The sequence below is a fragment of the Haemorhous mexicanus genome, chromosome 12 (assembly GCF_027477595.1).
Source record: "Haemorhous mexicanus isolate bHaeMex1 chromosome 12, bHaeMex1.pri, whole genome shotgun sequence".
Lineage (NCBI taxonomy): Eukaryota > Metazoa > Chordata > Aves > Passeriformes > Fringillidae > Haemorhous > Haemorhous mexicanus.
Window position 1 is genome coordinate 3,566,918 of NC_082352.1, and position 16,869 is coordinate 3,583,786.

General features: G+C 52.2%; 1 protein-coding gene across 3 annotated transcripts in view; it reads left to right on the top strand.

The window, feature by feature from the left end:
• The first annotated feature begins 225 nt into the window (after positions 1–225).
• Positions 226–16,869, top strand: part of WTIP (WT1 interacting protein) — a 95,155-nt gene continuing 78,511 nt past the window's right edge. Inside the window, exons 1-2 of one of the 3 annotated variants that reach the window (XM_059857790.1) lie at positions 1,371–1,510; positions 1,920–2,028. In XM_059857790.1, coding sequence (XP_059713773.1) covers positions 2,004–2,028 — 25 coding nt within the window. In that variant the 5' untranslated portion in view covers positions 1,371–1,510; positions 1,920–2,003. Of the gene's footprint in view, positions 2,029–2,095; positions 2,220–16,869 lie in introns of those variants that run through there. The other 2 variants (XM_059857789.1, XM_059857791.1) reach the window with 2 other exon arrangements.

Consider the following 16,869-nt stretch of genomic DNA (forward strand, 5'->3'; position numbering starts at 1 on the left):
TGCCTCGCCGCGCCCCGCGCCGCGCTCGCCGCGCCGCAGAGCCCCTCCGGGCCGGCCGCCGCCTTCGCCCCCGCCCGGGGGTGCGGGCGGGCCGCGGCCCCGCCGCGGGGCGGCCGCCGGGGGCGGCGGGGGCAGGGACCCGCCGAGCGCAAATTCCTCCGCGCAGCGCGCCATTGACTGGACCGAGCAACTTATTTAAGGCTGGAAAGTGACACAGGGGCGCCTCGTCTGCGCCGGCCGCGCTCCGCCGGGCAGCCCGGCCGCACCGAGCCCAGTGCCGCGGCGCGGGATGCCGCCCGGGTGACCGCCCCGAGCCCGGCCGCCGCCTCGCAGCTCTCCGGACAAGGAGCCGCGTCCCGCCGCTGCCCCGCCAGGACCGCGGGAAGGGGCTTTCTTTTGGGGTGCTTTTTTCAGTGCTGCTGGATTTGGGGATTTTTTTTTTTTTGCTCTTTGGATTTTTTTTTTTTTTGCCTTTTTTCTTCTTTTTTTTTACTCCTTTTCTTTCTCCGCTCCGAGCTGCGCTTTCGCGGAGAGTTCACCGCCCTTCACCGCCCCGCGCCGCCGGCCTCCGGCAGAGCATGGAGAAGTACGAGGAGGACATGGCACTGAAGGCCACCAAGTTCATGGAGGACCTGTCCCTATACGAGCCCTGCCCGGAGGGTCCGTACGGCCGGGGCGGCCGCCGGGACCTGGTGCTGCACCCCGACCTGGAGGAGACCAAGCGGGTCATCGCCGCCCACATGACGGCGGAGCAGCGGGGCCGGAAGATGAACGGCACCGCCGCGCCGCCGCCGCCCGCCGAAGGCTTCCCCGCCGCCGCCCCCTGCGGCAAAGCCGCCCCGCTCCGCGCCAACGGCCGCGCCGCCGCCGAGCCGCCGCCGGGCGCGGGCCCGCCGTGCTGCGAGGAGGGGCTGTGCACCCGCTCCGAGGTGGCGCTGCCCTGCTACAGCGGCTTCGCCGACAAGGGCAAGCGCTACTCGGCCGAGGGCTACCGCTACGCCGCGGGCAGCGCCTACGAGGGCGGCTACGTGGCCAAAGGCGGCGGGCGGGCGCCCGGCGGCCCGGACGGCAAGTTCGGCGCCGCCAGCCCGCGGGCCAGCCTGGCCGCCGCCTCGCCGGGCCCCGCCGCCGAGCACGGCAAATTCTCCAGCCCGCGCTCCAGCCTGGGCGGTGCGGTCGCGCTGCCCTACGAGAAGTTCTCCAGCCCCCGCTCCAGCCTGGTGGTGCCGGGGCAGGACAAGTACGGCAGCCCCCGCGCCAGCCTGGTGCAGTACGACGGAGCCGCCCTCAGCCCCCGCTCCAGCTACGCCAGCACGGCCAGCGACACCAGCAAACACTCCAGCCCCCGCGCCAGCCTCACCGGCTACGACGGCGGCGGTAGCAAGCCCAGCAGCAACCGCACCAGCGGCATCAGCATGGGCTACGACCAGCGCCACGCCAGCCCCCGCTCCAGCACCGCCAGCCAGTACTCCTGCACCGCCAGCCCCCGCTCCAGCTACTCGGACTCCAGGTACGGCCCGCCGGGCAGCGCCGAGCCCGAGGGGGCGGGCGGCACCGGGCTCGCCCTGGCCAGCCCCCGCTCCAGCCTGTGCGGCCCCGAGGGCCGCGGCTCGGCCGGCCCCGCCGTGGTCAGCCCCCGCTCCAGCATCTCCAGCCAGAGCTCGCGGAGCTCCCGGGGCTCCATGAGCGCCTATCCCGAGCTGCAGCTGCCGTCGCCCCGCTCGTCCCTGCTGGGGCCCGGCCTGCAGGAGGACGGCGCCGTGCCCGAGCTGGGGGACGTGTACCACCGCGTCCATGCCCAGTCCCCGCCGCGGCACGACCAGCAGCACCCGGCCGGAGCCCCCGAGCCGCCGCCCCCCTACGCCTACAGCCCCACCAAAGGCTCCGCTTCGGCTCCCAAATTCAAGCTCCCCTACCAGGTGACTCCGTGCCGGGAGAGCGGCCCCAGCCAGGCGGAGAGGCGGCTGGAGGCGCTGACGCTGGAGCTGGAGAAGGAGCTGGAGATGCACATGAAGAAGGAGTACTTTGGTGAGTGGGGCGGGGGGAGCGGGCGGCTGGAGGGCGGCGGTGTGCGGGGCCTGCCGAGCCGGGCGGCTTCGGCCGTGGAGAAGGCGGGTGTGCGATGCCCGGGGCTGCTCTGGACCAGGTGCCCGCTGAAGTCTCACGTGGCCACAGACACTGTCTGGTGTCCGAAGCGCTTGCACCATAGTTCACTCCCGGTATGTGAACTCTATGCCGTCTCTTCCTAACGCGGTTTGCCGGGATGTGTGATGCTTCCCTTTCCACGTGCGGCTGGGAGATAAGTGTCTGAAGCGTGACGAGAGCTGCTTGTGCACTCGGGGCTTACAGTGACTCTCGTTTGTCTCCCTTCCTCACGGGCTGCTGAAGCTTCTCTGCTAGCCTCCAGCATCCCAGAGGATGTGGTGTTTGCGATCCTGCTCTCGGTTTGGGGTAGCGTTTGTAGATGATGAGTATGGGTGGTGAGCAGTTCTTAGTGCCTCGTTCAATGAAATCTTTGTGCTAGTTCAGAGTACCTGTGGGAGCCCAGCATTGTTCCTGCCGGCGAGGCCTCACAGGGTCTGCTCAGCGCACAGGGACATCCCAGGGACCACAGGGGAGTTTGGAGGAGAGGAGCTCTCGGCCCTTGCTGAGGTTAAGCCGGCCTGTTGGTCACCTCTTGAATTTTTGTTGCCTTTTTTATAGAAAAAAAAAGAAACTTCTTGAAATGTGTATGTTCTTGAAATGTGGATGAGTGCATGTGTTTTATGGCCGCAGTAGTTAGGATTAGGCTCCCCTACCTGTCTTACTCTGTACTAGATGCCAAAGGCTAAAAACCCCTGTGAAAAGCTGGTCCCGGGCTGTGCAGGTCCTGCCCTGGCTCTCCTGCGCAGGTGAGCGGCAGCTGCGGGACCGGGCAGCCCTGGGAGCAGCTCGATCGTTCCCTGCTCGAGCGTGGGGATGTCAGAGCTCCCGCAGGGTGGGAGGGAAAGCCTGGGGAGGTGAGGGGGTGCGGATGAGCCCCCTCACCTTCAGCCAGCCCCATCCGAGGCCTTTGAGGGAATGGGTATCTCCGTGGATACCCATGGTATCCTGAGCATGGAGCCGTGTGTCACCTCGGTCGCTGACTCAGTCTCGTGGTTTTGGTGCAGCACTGGGTGCTCTGCAGGGAGGGAAGGAGTTGCAGGGCTGCCTTCATTGTCTGAGAGAGACGCGGGCGGGCCACTGGAGGTAGCTAAGTGAGCAGCAACCTCTCTAGCAGGAAAACCTTTCTGTAAACTGCAGCGGCAGAGTTTCTCCAAGCTTTTGTGCCCAGACAAAGGAGGCTGAATGCAGTGCTTACTGCCTTCCTTCATCCGTCTAGGGCTGATAAGGAAGCTGATGGATCACCCGCTGGATGTTTTGCAGTGTTGGCACCTGGCACGGTGCTGAGGGATGCTGCTGAGGGCAGCTGTGGTTCCCTTCGGAGGGGGCAGAAGCTGCGTGGGGCTTGTAACACACGAACTGCAGGAAATATTACCTTCAACATTCCCATGGTCTGCAGTGGGAGACTGAGGAATAAAATGTGAGAGTAAGAACAAGTTAGCTGTCCTGAGCCTCTGGGAGGTGTTTCCCGTGGCCTGGGAAAGCTGAGGGTGCAGTCAGGGGCTCCAGGAGCAAACGTGGGGAATCTGTGTTGGGGATAGATTTTTGTGCTTCTCAGAGTTTGGCTGTTGCAGGTGCTCCTGCTTGCACGTGTGCTCCCTGTGCAGGATGAGCAGTGCCTGGGCCTGGGCAGCCTCTGTGCTGCTCTGGAGGCTCCTGCTGTGGCAGCACCAAGGACTGCTGTGACTTCCACCCTGGAAGCAGATGAAACCCAGAAAACTGGGCTGCTTTGAAAGAGAAAAGTTGAGTTCTGTGAGCTGCTGAGGCTTTGATAAATCCTGGTGGATTTGATCCCACCTTTCCACCTTTTTGGTTCAGATGATCCATGTGGGTGAATGCTGGGTTTTGGCTGAGCCAGTGCATGAGAGGCTGACAGGGCTGACCACAGGCTGTTGGGTCAGAGTGAGAACAGAACAGGGAGAAGTCTGGCTTTAGTTTGACTTACCTGAGGGTGTCTTAATAAAAGGAATCAAGGAAAATGCCTTGATTTGTACATGCTGCAGCTGTGAGGTGTCTGCACAGCACTGGTGAGTGGCACACTGCAGAGGCAGTGGTGGGTGTTCCTTGGTGCCTGTGGAGAGCAAAATTGTTGAGCCAGTAGGTCCAACAAGGCAGAGGGAGCAGAGATGCTTTACTGCTTCTTAATTAGATGAGCTCAATTGTCTAATGAGTAAATGCTGATATGAGGACACCAGGTATTTACTGTGCTCTGTGTCCTGTCATCCTCTTGTTGTTGTCTGCCCCCACACCCCCAGTAAAATTAAAAATTGAGCAGTGTGCTGTTTTGGAACTGTTCAAGGGACTAGCCAGCTCTTCTTGGAGGAGGAACAGCCCTACCCTGGGTAGCCCTACCCTACCCTCCATGCTGGCTGTGGGTCAGTTTGTGTGAGTGTTCCCCCGAGGGTGCTGGTGCTGGCAGGCCCCGGCTGCTTTCCCACCCCTCCCTGCACTGCCTCGGGAGGGAGCCATAGTCTGGGACAGATAAATACGAGATGGGGGAGAAGTGCAGGGTCTGATCTCCAGAGAGGCTCTGGAGGAGCCAAGCCAAGCAGGGTGCAAGCCCTCGGGTCTGCCTGTGCTGCTCTGCAGGCCCTGACAGTGCTGTGCTGTGCTGGAGCTTTGTTTTACTGCTCCAGCTTCTCCACCCTCCCCTTCCTTCTCCCAGGCTGCAGTGCATCTGGAGAGAGAAGGAAGGTGCCCTCCTACCCTTGGTTTAATCTGAGTAAAGATGCCAGTGCTGCCAAAAGAAAGGCTCTGCATCTGCCCAGTTTCACAGGTGAGGCACAGCACTGCTCCACTTCCATGTGCTCCCACCAGCACCTTGCAGCCACCTGTACTCACTGATCTGACAGAAACAAAGCCTGCAGAGAAGGAGGGAGAAGAGGGAAGGTTGTTTGGGGCTGGATTGAGGAGTTGCTCCAACTCATCTTTGTCAAAGAGATGGCTGGAGCTGACGCAAGGCAGAGGGTGCAGACAGGGCTCCAGGAAGCCAAGACCCTTCCTTTGGCAGCAGCTGAATTGGGTAAAGCTGTGAGACTTTGCTCCCTTGTAGCTGCTTCCTGTGCATTCCCTGCCCAATCCTCTTCCTCCTCAGCCCTCTGAGACCCCCTGGCAAGGTATGACAGTTTGGTAAATGTGCTTGGTTTAGTGGCAGATGCTGAGAAGTGAGGTATTAAAAAGTATTTTAAAAGTACTTTCACTCATTTTCATAACTCTTTTGAGCTTAACACTGATATGAGGTGAGGTAAAAGTTGTTTCAGGAATGTTTTTTAAATGGAGTGTTCATCCTGAGGTGTCAGCAGGACATTGGTGGGTGTTGGAAAGTCATGAGCTCAGGCACTGTCTTAAAATCTGTTTTCTTTGCAGAATACTTCAGTCTGATGTCTAGGTGTTGGAAAAGTGTAAGGTTAAAGCTGTGTTTTGGCACACCCATCCCAGTCGTGCATCCTTGTGGACTGACTGTAAACCTTGTCACCTGCTGGGCAGGGAAAGGTCCATGTTGAGCACTTAGGCTGTTTGGCTGCTATTTTTGCAGCAGATCTCTCTGCTGGAGTGTTTTCAGCTGTGCAGGGCAGCAGGCACACACTGCTGGCAGGGCAGCCCCTGCTGTGCTGCAGCCATCCCCCACCCAGGGCTCTGCTCACCTTGGCCATGATGATGGAATCCAGCACAAGAAGTGACTTAACTGTCCTGCTGTCCTCTCCTAAAGCTGCAGGAGGTGCCTGATCCTGGGGAGGTGGGGATTGCAGCTGCCTGCCCGTGCCAAGTCCAGAGGGACAAGCAAGGCTGCAGCTCTGCCTCGTCCTTCAGCTCCCCCTGTGCAGGCAGTGCCCTCTGTGAAGGTGCTTCTCCCCATCCCTGCACACCCAGAGCCTCCCCCAGCCCTGGCTGCCAGCTCACCCCCCTGCCCCCAGCTGAGATGCAGAACTGAGTTCAGACACGTGTGGTGCTCCCCAGTGAGAGCAAGGGATCTGTCCCAGAGCTGCCACCTTCCCTGCCTTCCACGGGCAGCTCTGAGCTCCTCCTGCAGCAAGAGCCAGGGGACCTGAAGGAGCTTTGCCAGGGGAAGCAGGGGTGTCTCAGGGGAGACACAAAGCCAGGATTCTGTTAATAATACATTGCTCAGTTCAGCACAGCCCTGGTGAGTAGCCTTGACTTCTGAGAGCTCTCTCTTCCCAGAGAGCCATCCAGCAGTACCAGCACATGTTTTCTGGAGCACCACCAAGAAACAGTGCTGCTAACATGGTGCTGAGGAGCCTTGGGCTTGGCAGGTGAGGGAAGGGAAGACCAGGTGAAGGGAGGAAATAAATCTCTAGACCCATCCAGGCCCTTTCTGCCCTTTTTATGTGTAGTCATCCATGTAAATCTGGATTTGAGCCCTGCAATGTGCTCCTGAATTCAGAGCTGTACATTTATGCTTGTTCTCTGTGTGCAGGTTGATGTGATGGAGGGTGTTTATGCAAGTGAGATCAAAATTAAGACAGGTAACAGTGGTAAGTCTCTAAAAGCTGTATTGCACAGAGATGAAATTTGAAAATTTGAATGAGATTTAGATGAGCTTGCAGTTGGTGAGCAGAACACTTGAGAGATTTGCTATGGAGTTGTTTTCAGTCTTAGGAATCCCTGAAGGTTTCTGTGTGAAATATTAGTTCTTTCCTGTTTCCATCAAAGTAAAGGCACCGATTGATACATCATATCATTTGAGGGGAAAAGCTGAGATTTATTGTCTGGTAATTACTTTATATTTCTCTTTTGCTGGGCTTAGAAATTAATTCAGTGTTGGTAAGCAGTTGATGTCCTTCAGCATTTGCAGTTGAGGCTGCCTGGGAAAAAAATTGCTTTTGAATGGCAAACACTTAGACAGAACTAAACTCACATGGGGGGGTCCCTGAAGTGCTCAAACAGGCTGTGTGCCTCAGAGTTCTGGATTTTATAATCTCCCCATTACAGCTGGAAAATATATTGCTGACACTACTTTGAGAGTGGTCAGGCTTTTCTGGCCAAAGGAGCCTGTCCCCTCAGTGAGGCAGGAAATCATGGTCAGAGTGATAAAGTCTGTAGCTGGAACATCATCCAAAGGGAGGAGGGTGGGGGGAGAGAAAGTAGAAGGAATTAACATGGAAAAAGCATGGGATAACACCAGTGCACAGAGCTGGGAAAAGGGAATGTTGTCTGTGGCATTGAATGTGCTATGAGGGATGCTCCTGAGATGGCTTCTTGTAGTCCCTGCTAGCCATCCTTGAAATAGGGGTTTGATATAACAACAGCAGGGGAGAGTTGTGGGGTATGTGTGGCTTTGTTTTATTAGGTACTAGATAATGTAGCATGTACAATTAACATGAAATGGGAATTTGGATGGCTGCAACTTGGATGGAAGCCCGTGTTATGAATGGGGGCAAACATTTTCTTATCTTCAGTTGCAGGACACTTGGCTGTGGATGGGATATTGTTTCATAGCAAATGGTCTTTTTGTTTCTTTTTATTACTCTGTTAAAAGTGAAGGCACTGTGTGTGAGAGGGAAAGGAGAAAACCCTTCTTCCAAAGAGCTGCCAGTGTTTGGCTGGGGGTACCAGGGTGAGGCTCCAGGCCAGAGGTTTGTGTCTGCAGGACAAGGGCTGGTGCAGGCATGAGCAGTGCTGTGCTGAGCCTGCTCTGAGCCCCCTGTGCTGCCCCAGGCTTGGGGGTGCTCCTGTGAGTGCCCAGCAGGGTGAGGGGAGGCAATGTTGGCAGGGGCTGAGGGGAGCCTGTGCTGCAGCTGGGTTTGGAGTGGGAATGCTGTGAGAAACCCTGAGCAATTCATTGCTCCTGCTCAGCTTCCAGGGCTGTCACAAGCTCCAGGCCAAGGCCGTGGTGCTTCCCTCAGGGATAAATCCCAGAAGTAGCATCAGGTTTTTAAACATACCCTTCCTCCTTTGCCCACCCCCTCACCCCAAAAAAACCCCAACCCAATCAGCTCTGCTCTCTCAGGTGGGTCAGGGAGGCATCCTGAGCAACACTGGAAGTCAAAAATGGTTCTGTGGCAGAGTGGAACTTGCATTGGCAGTTGTTTCCCTCACCTCCATGCTGGATCTTCCAGAGATTTTTGGGTGTGAATGTCCTGTTTGAGCTGCACTCACTCACTGGGGGTTCATGTGTAGTGGTGTGAGAGCTGGGAGGAAATCCCACCTTAGTGACTTTATGGGCTCAGTCTGCAGAACAGAAATGCTACCCTGCTGTGGAGGAACAGCTAACTGTCAAAGTGGCTGGTTTTATAGTTTGATTGAAGTTGATTTTTTTCAGTGGAAAACGTCCCTGAATTTGTATAATTTTTACATCTAAAATGTGTAAATGGTACAAGTTTGTGTGCTACCACTGATGGCTTCATGCAGCAAGTCTAGGCTGAAATCCTTCATATTCACAGTGAATGAATTAGGATGTAAGTGGCTCTTAGCTGTGTGGATATTAGGTGCTTAGAAAACACTCCCAAAGGAAGAGAATTTGCCTAATCCTAAAGTGATTATTTTTTAGAAATGCTAAAATGATTATTTAAAAAATGCCCCAAACTTGGCAAAGTAATTTTCAGGTATGTAATAGGACTGTTCAGCAATGGAAAGAAAATAAAGTGACAGTGATAAGCCAGGTAGTTTTACTAAGATCAGAACATTTATGCATGTGTATAATAAGCTCTACACTTGGCCTTCTACCCACATCATATGCCCCAAACATCTCAGGACAGCACTTCACTGCATGTTGGCAGAGTCTGGTTGATTGTTAGTATAATTGTTAAATAATTAATATGATTGTTCAATAATCTCCTGTTCTGTGGCTGGAGAAACTGAGTGTGTTAGAGTGTGATGTGGTGGTTGATCTTTGTGCCCCTCCTGGACAAAGTGCCTCCTCTGTGAGAGGGGTGGGGATGTGTGAAATAGAGCAGAGCTGGAGCAGCCAGGAGGATGGGATGCAGGAATGTGCCTGGTGTCTGTAAGGTTTATCATGATGGTGGAAGGGCTCACTTTGGAGGGCTCTGCTCAGCTGCCTGAAGGGTTCAGGTCCTGACAGGGCCATCGTACCTGGGGCTGTGGTGTGGCACTGCTTGGAGCTGCTCCAGGGGTGTGACAGCTCCTGGGGCTGGCAGCAGGATTCCTGCTGGCTTACTAGCCTTCAGCTCTGAACAAAATTAGCAAATGTGCCGACGATCAACCAATAAATGTTCTGTTTGGCTGGGCTTTTCTGTGACTTTTCAATGTGCCCGTGTGGGTGCTTTCTCTGGAAGTGGGTTTTCTGCCTTTTTTTTTCCTTTCCCCACTGGAGCAGATAGCTCCATTCTGTGGTATGTGTTATCTCTCCTTGTTAACCTCACTGGGTTGTTCTGGCTCCCTGTCAGCATAGTCTTGCTTGTTACTGTGCTGAGACTGAGCACAAAAAGCAGCCAAGCAAGTCATGTATCTCTTCCAGCTGGAGTATTTCACATTGTCTGAAACTTCATTCCTTGTTTTTTGGAGCAGTTTTTACTAAATCTCTGAAGTCACATTTATGGTTCCAGCAAGCTTGTAAGGAAAGGCCTGTGACTGATGAAGGGACAAGCCCTGCAGCCAGAGCACAAACACTCACTAATGCTCAGCTGAGACCTCCTGTGCACAGTGTGGAGGGGCTTGCACAGGGACTCGGCTGGGGGTGAGGATTTACTATATATTATATATAATATATAATATATTTATTATATATAGGGTGATATATGTCTTATTTCTTATGTATATAGGGTTACATATGTGTTATTTATTATATATATAGGGTTATATATGTATTATTTATAATATATAGGGTTATATATGTGTTATTTACGATATATATGGGGTTATATATGTATGATTTATTATATATGGGGTTATATATGTATGATTTGTTATAGATAAGGTTTTATATGTGTTACTTATTATATAAAAGGTTTTATATGTGTTATTTTATTTTTAGGGTTATATATGTGTTGCTTCTTATATATATAGGGTTATATATGTGTTATTTATATTATATATAGAATCATATATGTGTTATTTATTATATATAGAGTGATATATTTGTTATTAATCACATAGGGTGATAGATGTGTGATTTATTATATATAGAGTGATATAAGTATTATTTATCATATATATAGGGTGATATATGTATGATTTATTATAGACAGTGATATATGTGTTATTTATCATATACATATAGGGTGATACATGTGTTATTTATGATATATATATATATAGGGTTATATATGTATTATTTATTTAGGGTTATTTATGCATCTGTTCTTATATAGAGGGTGACACCTATTTCCAAACCTGAGATGCTGGAGAAGTCCTTATTGGCAGGCTGTGCATGAAAACCTGTGGGCAGTGGGGTTTGAGCCTCTCTTCTCAAGAAGGGCCACTGTCCCACTGTCCCACTGTCCCACTGTCCCACCCTCTGCTGCTGGGGACGGGGCTGCAGTGGCAGCTCAGCCTGGCCTGGTAAAAAACCCTCTGGGGCAGGTGCTGCCCAGCAGGGCTGAGCTGCCCTGGTGGTGCCCTTGTGCAGGTGGGCTCAGGGACCCTTGATGGGCTTTGAGCAGAGAATTGGGGTCCTCAGGTGCCAGGGATGGGAAACCAGGTGACTTGGAAAGAGTGACTGGGTTGCAATGGCAGCACAAATACTTCATGATCTCCCCCAGGAGATGATCTCCAGCCTTAATTGTGAAGTCTTTAATTGCAGGCAGCAGCAGTGAAGTGCCTGTGGTGCCCTGTGAGGGTGGGTGTGTGTTTGGGAGTGAGCTGCAGGGAAGGCAGAGTGCAGTGGTAAAGTGGCAGTATCAGAGGCTGTATGAAGTAGGGAGTGCATCAAATGGACAGCCAGGAGGCTTTTAATAGGTTACAAAAGCTCATGTCTCATGGGTAATATTGCTCTTTTAAGAATTTGGCTGAACAAAGCTTGTTTCAGTTCAGAATGTATTTATAGTTTTTTGGAAAAGTAGATGGCTGTTGTGGAAGAACTGCTAGGGACTTTCATTGTTTCCCAGCCATCCAAACATTTATTTAATTGGTGAACTGTTTCACTGCTGACACCTCAGAACTCCTGGAAAGAGAAAACAAGATGTTTTCTTCCTTTAATGTGGTCACTTGAAAAAATCAGAGAATTTCAAAGTTAAAATAAAGAGAAACAAAAAGCCATTCCTAAATGCACTTTGACAGTTGTTCATGTTTAGATGCTCCAGCTGGCTTGGATCATATTTCCTGTGGTCTGTGGAGAGCCTGTGGCCTCTCCCAGGCATGGGAAATACCCTTTTGTTCTGGTGGTCGTGGCACAAACCTTTCCCTGTGCTGCAGCTCATCCCCAGGGGTGCAGCTCCTGGGCTGGGCTGGGTGGTCCTGCTGCCCCTCCTGAGTGTCCCTCTGTGCTGGCCCTGCCCCAGGGGACACCGGGCAGGGCCACTCCTGATGGGGCCAGGTGCTGGTGGAGCACAGTTCAGGGTGTCCCAAATCTCAGTGCCACTAATCTGAAGCTCCTTTGTGTGTGTCTCTGGCAAGGGCAGAACTGCAGCATGTGTGGGTTGGAATGAAGGGGTTTCTGACCAGGTGGGAGAGTGTGATAGTGACACTGATAAATCAAGCATGGCCTTGGCTGCCCTGAGCCAGGGGAGGGCTCTGCTGCTGTGGCTGTTCTGCTCTCTTGCCCTTGTGGATGTGACATGGCCTTCAGTAGTGTCAGAGCAGGATCTTGGTTTTCTGTCTTTTGCTGATGTGAAATTCCTGCTAAATCCATTTATTTCGGTCAAATGTTGAACGACTGGAAAACAATCACTGACAGAGTGGTTCTGAGCAGTGAATAAACTTTGTCACTTACCTCTGGGTTCCCCTGCTCACAGAAGTGTGCTGACCTGGCCACGTGCTGCTCCTGCTGCCCTGCCTGTTCTTGTCACCAGCACGAACTGCAGCAGGATCAGACCCTGCCTGTGCACGCTCTCACCTGTCCCTTCCCTTCTCTCCATAACACTGCTGCTTCACAGGGAATGTTCATTTTTGGCTTTGTTTCAGGAAAAAGGGAAGAAGCCAAAGATGCTGGAGTGCAATCTCAGCTAAGGCAAGACAACTGTATAGCAGGCAGTGGAAAGAGCTGGAATTGGTAAAATCTTGGATTCTCTGTGCTCTTCTGTTGTTGCTGTTAACCTTGAGCATCCCAGATGTAGGTGCATTCTCAGGTGTAGGTGGGGCAAACTGGCAATTTCTCAGGGAGCAAGGCAGAGGTTTTGATGAATGGCAATAACTGTTGCAGCTCCATTTTGTTTTGTTTTGTTTTGTTTTGTTTTTGCCAGGCAGTTATGTGAAAATTTTCTGCAGTTGGTGGGGTGCCCGTTTTTAATCAAAGCCATGTTTCCCAAATCTAAACACTCAATAGAAAACAGACCTGCACACCAATCAAGTGTGTTAGAGTCCATATTTGGAGCTGGTTTCAGAAACAAGCATGTAATTTTTTTGAAGTGTATGTCAGTAGCTGGTTGTCTTGCAGAGTCTCTTGGCCTGCTGTACCTGTTCTGGCTGGAGCAGGGCTGGGCCTGGGCAGTGCAGCCCTGCAAAGCTGCAGTGGTGCAGAGCAAGTGCTGCACTTGCTGTGCTGGGAGCCCCCCATGACTTGGGTGCAGACCTTTGTGGCTCAGCTCGGCGGGGGGAACCCTCGAGACATCTCAAAATAAAATTCATGCAAGGTATTTAGAATTCTTGCTGTTTCATTTAGAAGATGGAGCACATCTGATAAACCCAGTGCTGCCTCATGAGTGACAGTGCTGCTGAAGCCATGGGTGGCCTGATGGACTTGTTTCTGACAGCTGGGAGTCGTCTGGAGCTGTTTTCATGACACCACAGAGATCAGGCAATGAGGAAATTCACAGCAGTGCTTTTCCCTGGCCGTGTTTCTCTGCCTGGCCCCTCCCAGCCATGCCCACCATGGAGTGGTCCCAGGTGTCCCTGCTTTCTGCTGGGGCTGTAGGAGCCTCGTGCTGTTTGCCTGGGAGCCTGAGACTGCCACAGGTAAATAGTGGTGTCACAGTCTGCAGGAAATTGGTGACTGTGAGCAGGTGGGTCAGTGGTGTGGGACAGGGCTGTGTCCTGTGACCTCTTCAGCTTGGACCAAGTCACTTCTGGGCACAGAGTTCCCAGGCTGGGCTCTGCCCTCAGGGTGGGGTGGAGCACGAGTGGATGGGATGGAGGCTGTGTCCAGATGTGAGTTGTGCATCCTCTGCTTTTCCTCTCATCGTCTGCCCAGAGCAGGGGCCCTTAAAGGAATCCAGAGCTAAGGCTGGAGGGGTGTACAGCTCAGCTGCAGGCACAGTCAGGGGTGATGCACATGAACACATGCAGGTGTTTCTAGGGATCCCCCTGGTGCTGCCTGTGCTCACCGAGGTGCTGGGACTCTGAGGACTCCTGCCATTTTATTCCTTTGGTTGCCTTTTTCTTTTTTTACAGCAAAATAAAAGGTCCAGCCTATTTTTACTCAATGTCTTTTTATGAAATGTTGGCAGTCACCAGGTGCTAGGCTCAGATGCTGTTTCACAAGCAATTAGAAAAAAGCTTGTTTTGCTTTGCTGGAAAGAGACTCTCCCAGTCTTTCCATGTGTTGGTTTTGAGGGATTCACTCCTGTGTGAGGGTGGTGGCAGTGACAGTGCTGGGGGGGTTGGCAGTTCATGGAGAGTGGGGCAGCCACTCCAGCAACACCTGCAGCTGGTCCCTGCCCAGTTCAGAGAGAGGGAAGAACTCAAATCCACAGCATTTTGTTTTAGATCTATTACTATATTCTAAAACCTTAAACTCTTAAGTTTTCTACCATGTGATGTCACACACTTCTATTTAAACTACACACCCATAATCTCAGTTCTATTATTCAATTTTGGAAGCTTCTCCATGGCCTCAGGTCAATGCAGTGTTCTCTGGGGGGTCAGTGCCTGGCAGCACAGAAAGTCTGAAATTCTCAATAGCCAGGGCTCCAGCAGGTTTGGGCCTGGGGCTCTGAGCCCAGCATGGATGAGGTTTGCCCCTTGCAGGAGCTTCTGGCAGAGTGCAGATGTGGCAATTCACTCACCAAATCCCACACTGCCTGAGAGCAGTGGGGCAATTCCACATGGGGTGGAATGACTGGAGTGCCAGACCATGCCTTTTAAAAAAGCAAACCCAAGAAACCTCCCTGACCTATTAAGAAAATGTCTAAAGAGAAGGGCTGGCTTGGGTTAGGCTGGAACAGCCTTGCATTCTGTGTAAGAGCCCAGTGATGGTGGCTCTTTTGGGAAAGGCTTTCCCAGCCCCCTTTCCCACCTGGAAGGAATCCAGGCTGGGGAAGAAACAGCCCAGAAAGAGGTGATCCACAGAGCCCGCCCCGAGGAAAACACTCTGAAGTTGTGCCAAGTGCAGACTTGCAAATCAGCTTCCTGGTGTGCCAAGTGTGTGAAGCTCTGCTTTTCCCTGCTTCCCACCCTGTTCCCACCTCCAGGAGCTTTGTCTGACTTCCCCATGGGGGTGGCAGGAGGGAGCAGCTCAAGCCCATGAGGTGGCCTGGCCCTGGCTGGACACCACATCTCACTCTGAGTGGCTTCTGTAACTCACCAGAGGGAAATAAATGAACCCACAAAACAAAACCCCTGAGCTGAAGGACAAATCCTGCACTCCTTTGTGGCAGAGCTTCCTTTGAAATCACTGGGTGTTTTGCTTGGTTGGACTGGCGGAATTGGAAAACCTGGGGTTAGATTATTGTAAGGTCAGAGAAAAAGTGCATTTTGAGATGGGGGAAGGACTTTGTTTCTTTTTTCTGACAAAGTACCCTAGTTAGAGGACTTGGCTGCTCTGGTCCTCAAGGTTGCTGTGACCTTTGCTGTGATATTTCAAAGCAGAGAGGAAGAGATGAGCAGTGTGTGTGTGCAGGAACAGCTCTTCAGTGGGCCAGTCCCTCTGGGAGTGCCCACTGCAGCTGGGTGCTCCCCAGTGTGCACCTGGGGAGATTCTGACTTGATGTTCCCATACAATGTGGAAAAGGTAAGAGAGAGCTTTGATTTTTAAAAAAAAATAACAACTGAGGGAGGCTGCTGAGAGTTCTGGCAGATACATGGTAATATCTGCTGAAGTTTCTGAGAAATGCATTATTTCACTTTTATTATGAAGCTTTTGTCTGTGTTTTTGCATCCCCCTAAGTGTTTTCTGGGGTTTTGCCATTTCAAGGCAATGTCTGTTGGTCCAGAACTGCCAGCACCAGGGCTGAGCTGGAAGTGCTATAAACTCACTTTGTTTTTAATTTGAGCCATTTTCATTTTGATCAGGGAACCAAATGATGGGGCACTGTGAGGGAATGTTAGGTCATGACTTCAGATTTGCTTGTGCATGTTGTAAATTAGATTGGGAGTGCAGCCACAATGCAGTGAGAAGAATGAGAGTGTGCCCTTCTCCAGAGACAAGAGCTGCACACCCAGGTGACAGCCATGTGTAAAAAATCTCCCTAAAGAGTGGAGTTTAATTCCTGCTTTGAAGGAAGATCTGGGAGCTGGATGTGCTGCTGGTGCAGGCTCAGTTCTTCCTGCATCCTTTCCTGCTGGAACACTACTGTTCCCCTGAAAGAATAGCTACCAGCCAGAAAAAGTGCCCAGATGTTGTCCAAAAGTGTCCAGTTAGCCTGCAAATCTGTTGCACTTGGAGTTTTTTGGACCATGCAGCTTGCAGTTTCTCACCAAGCAGTTGACTTAAGTCAACAAAGGAGGTGGTGTAGTCTCGGGGTCTGAATTAAGTAAGACTGACTCCAGCCCTGTGTGACCCCTGGGGAGCAAACAGCTGCATGTTTGTGCTCATCCTGCAGCCCAGGGCAGGGCACAAGCTTGGAGGCATCAAAAGGAGGGAAGAAGGAGATGAGGATGTTCTGTGCAGGCTGGAGAACAGAGATCAGAACAGGTGACAGTCCACCACAGGAATAAAATAGTTCAGATGCTCTTCTGTGAGAGAGCTCCGGGATCAGGTCATGAAGTGCTGGCAGGTGTCGTGCAGGGGACAGAGAGTTTGGAGCCTGGGGACAGCCAGGATTTCAGGGCTGAGCTGGAGGTGCTCCTGCTGCCAGCTCTGAAGGGCTGGGGCTGGCTGGGATCTCAGCCTGGCTGCAGAGGACAGGGAGCAGCAGCTCCTCCTTGGCCGCTCCTGTGGCTGCTGGGCTGGGGAGGGGATGCACGTTCCTCCCTGCACAGCCACTCCTGCCAGCCTGAGTCACTGGCTCCACTGCAGGATAAAAGCTGTGGCTCCACCAGCTGAAAACCAATGGGGAACAACCATTTTGAGTGATCTCTTCAGGGCTGGTTTTTTTTTTTTTTATTTTTGCTTTGCTTGAAAAAACCTCTCTCTTGCAGTGGTGGGACACAAGCAGAGGAGATGTTCTGTGACTGGCACCAGAGTGAGGCACAGTCTGCTTTAACTGAGGATCAACAATGATTCCTTCTCCAAGAGGGACAATTAGCTCTTCTGGAGGAATTATAAAATCCTTCATCTGTCAAAGGCACCAGTGGGAGGAGCAGGGGATGTGCAGGCACCAGCTCAGTACCAACTCTGTACCTCACTCTTAACCTTACAGAGAAAGCATAGTAAAGAATTTCATCACTGATTTGGTAAAAGCTGCCCTTACTTTCATGGATATAATTACAGAAGAGGTTACATTCATCTGCAAACAAAGGCTCTAGTATTTTTTTTTTTAAAGCAGAAATAAATTT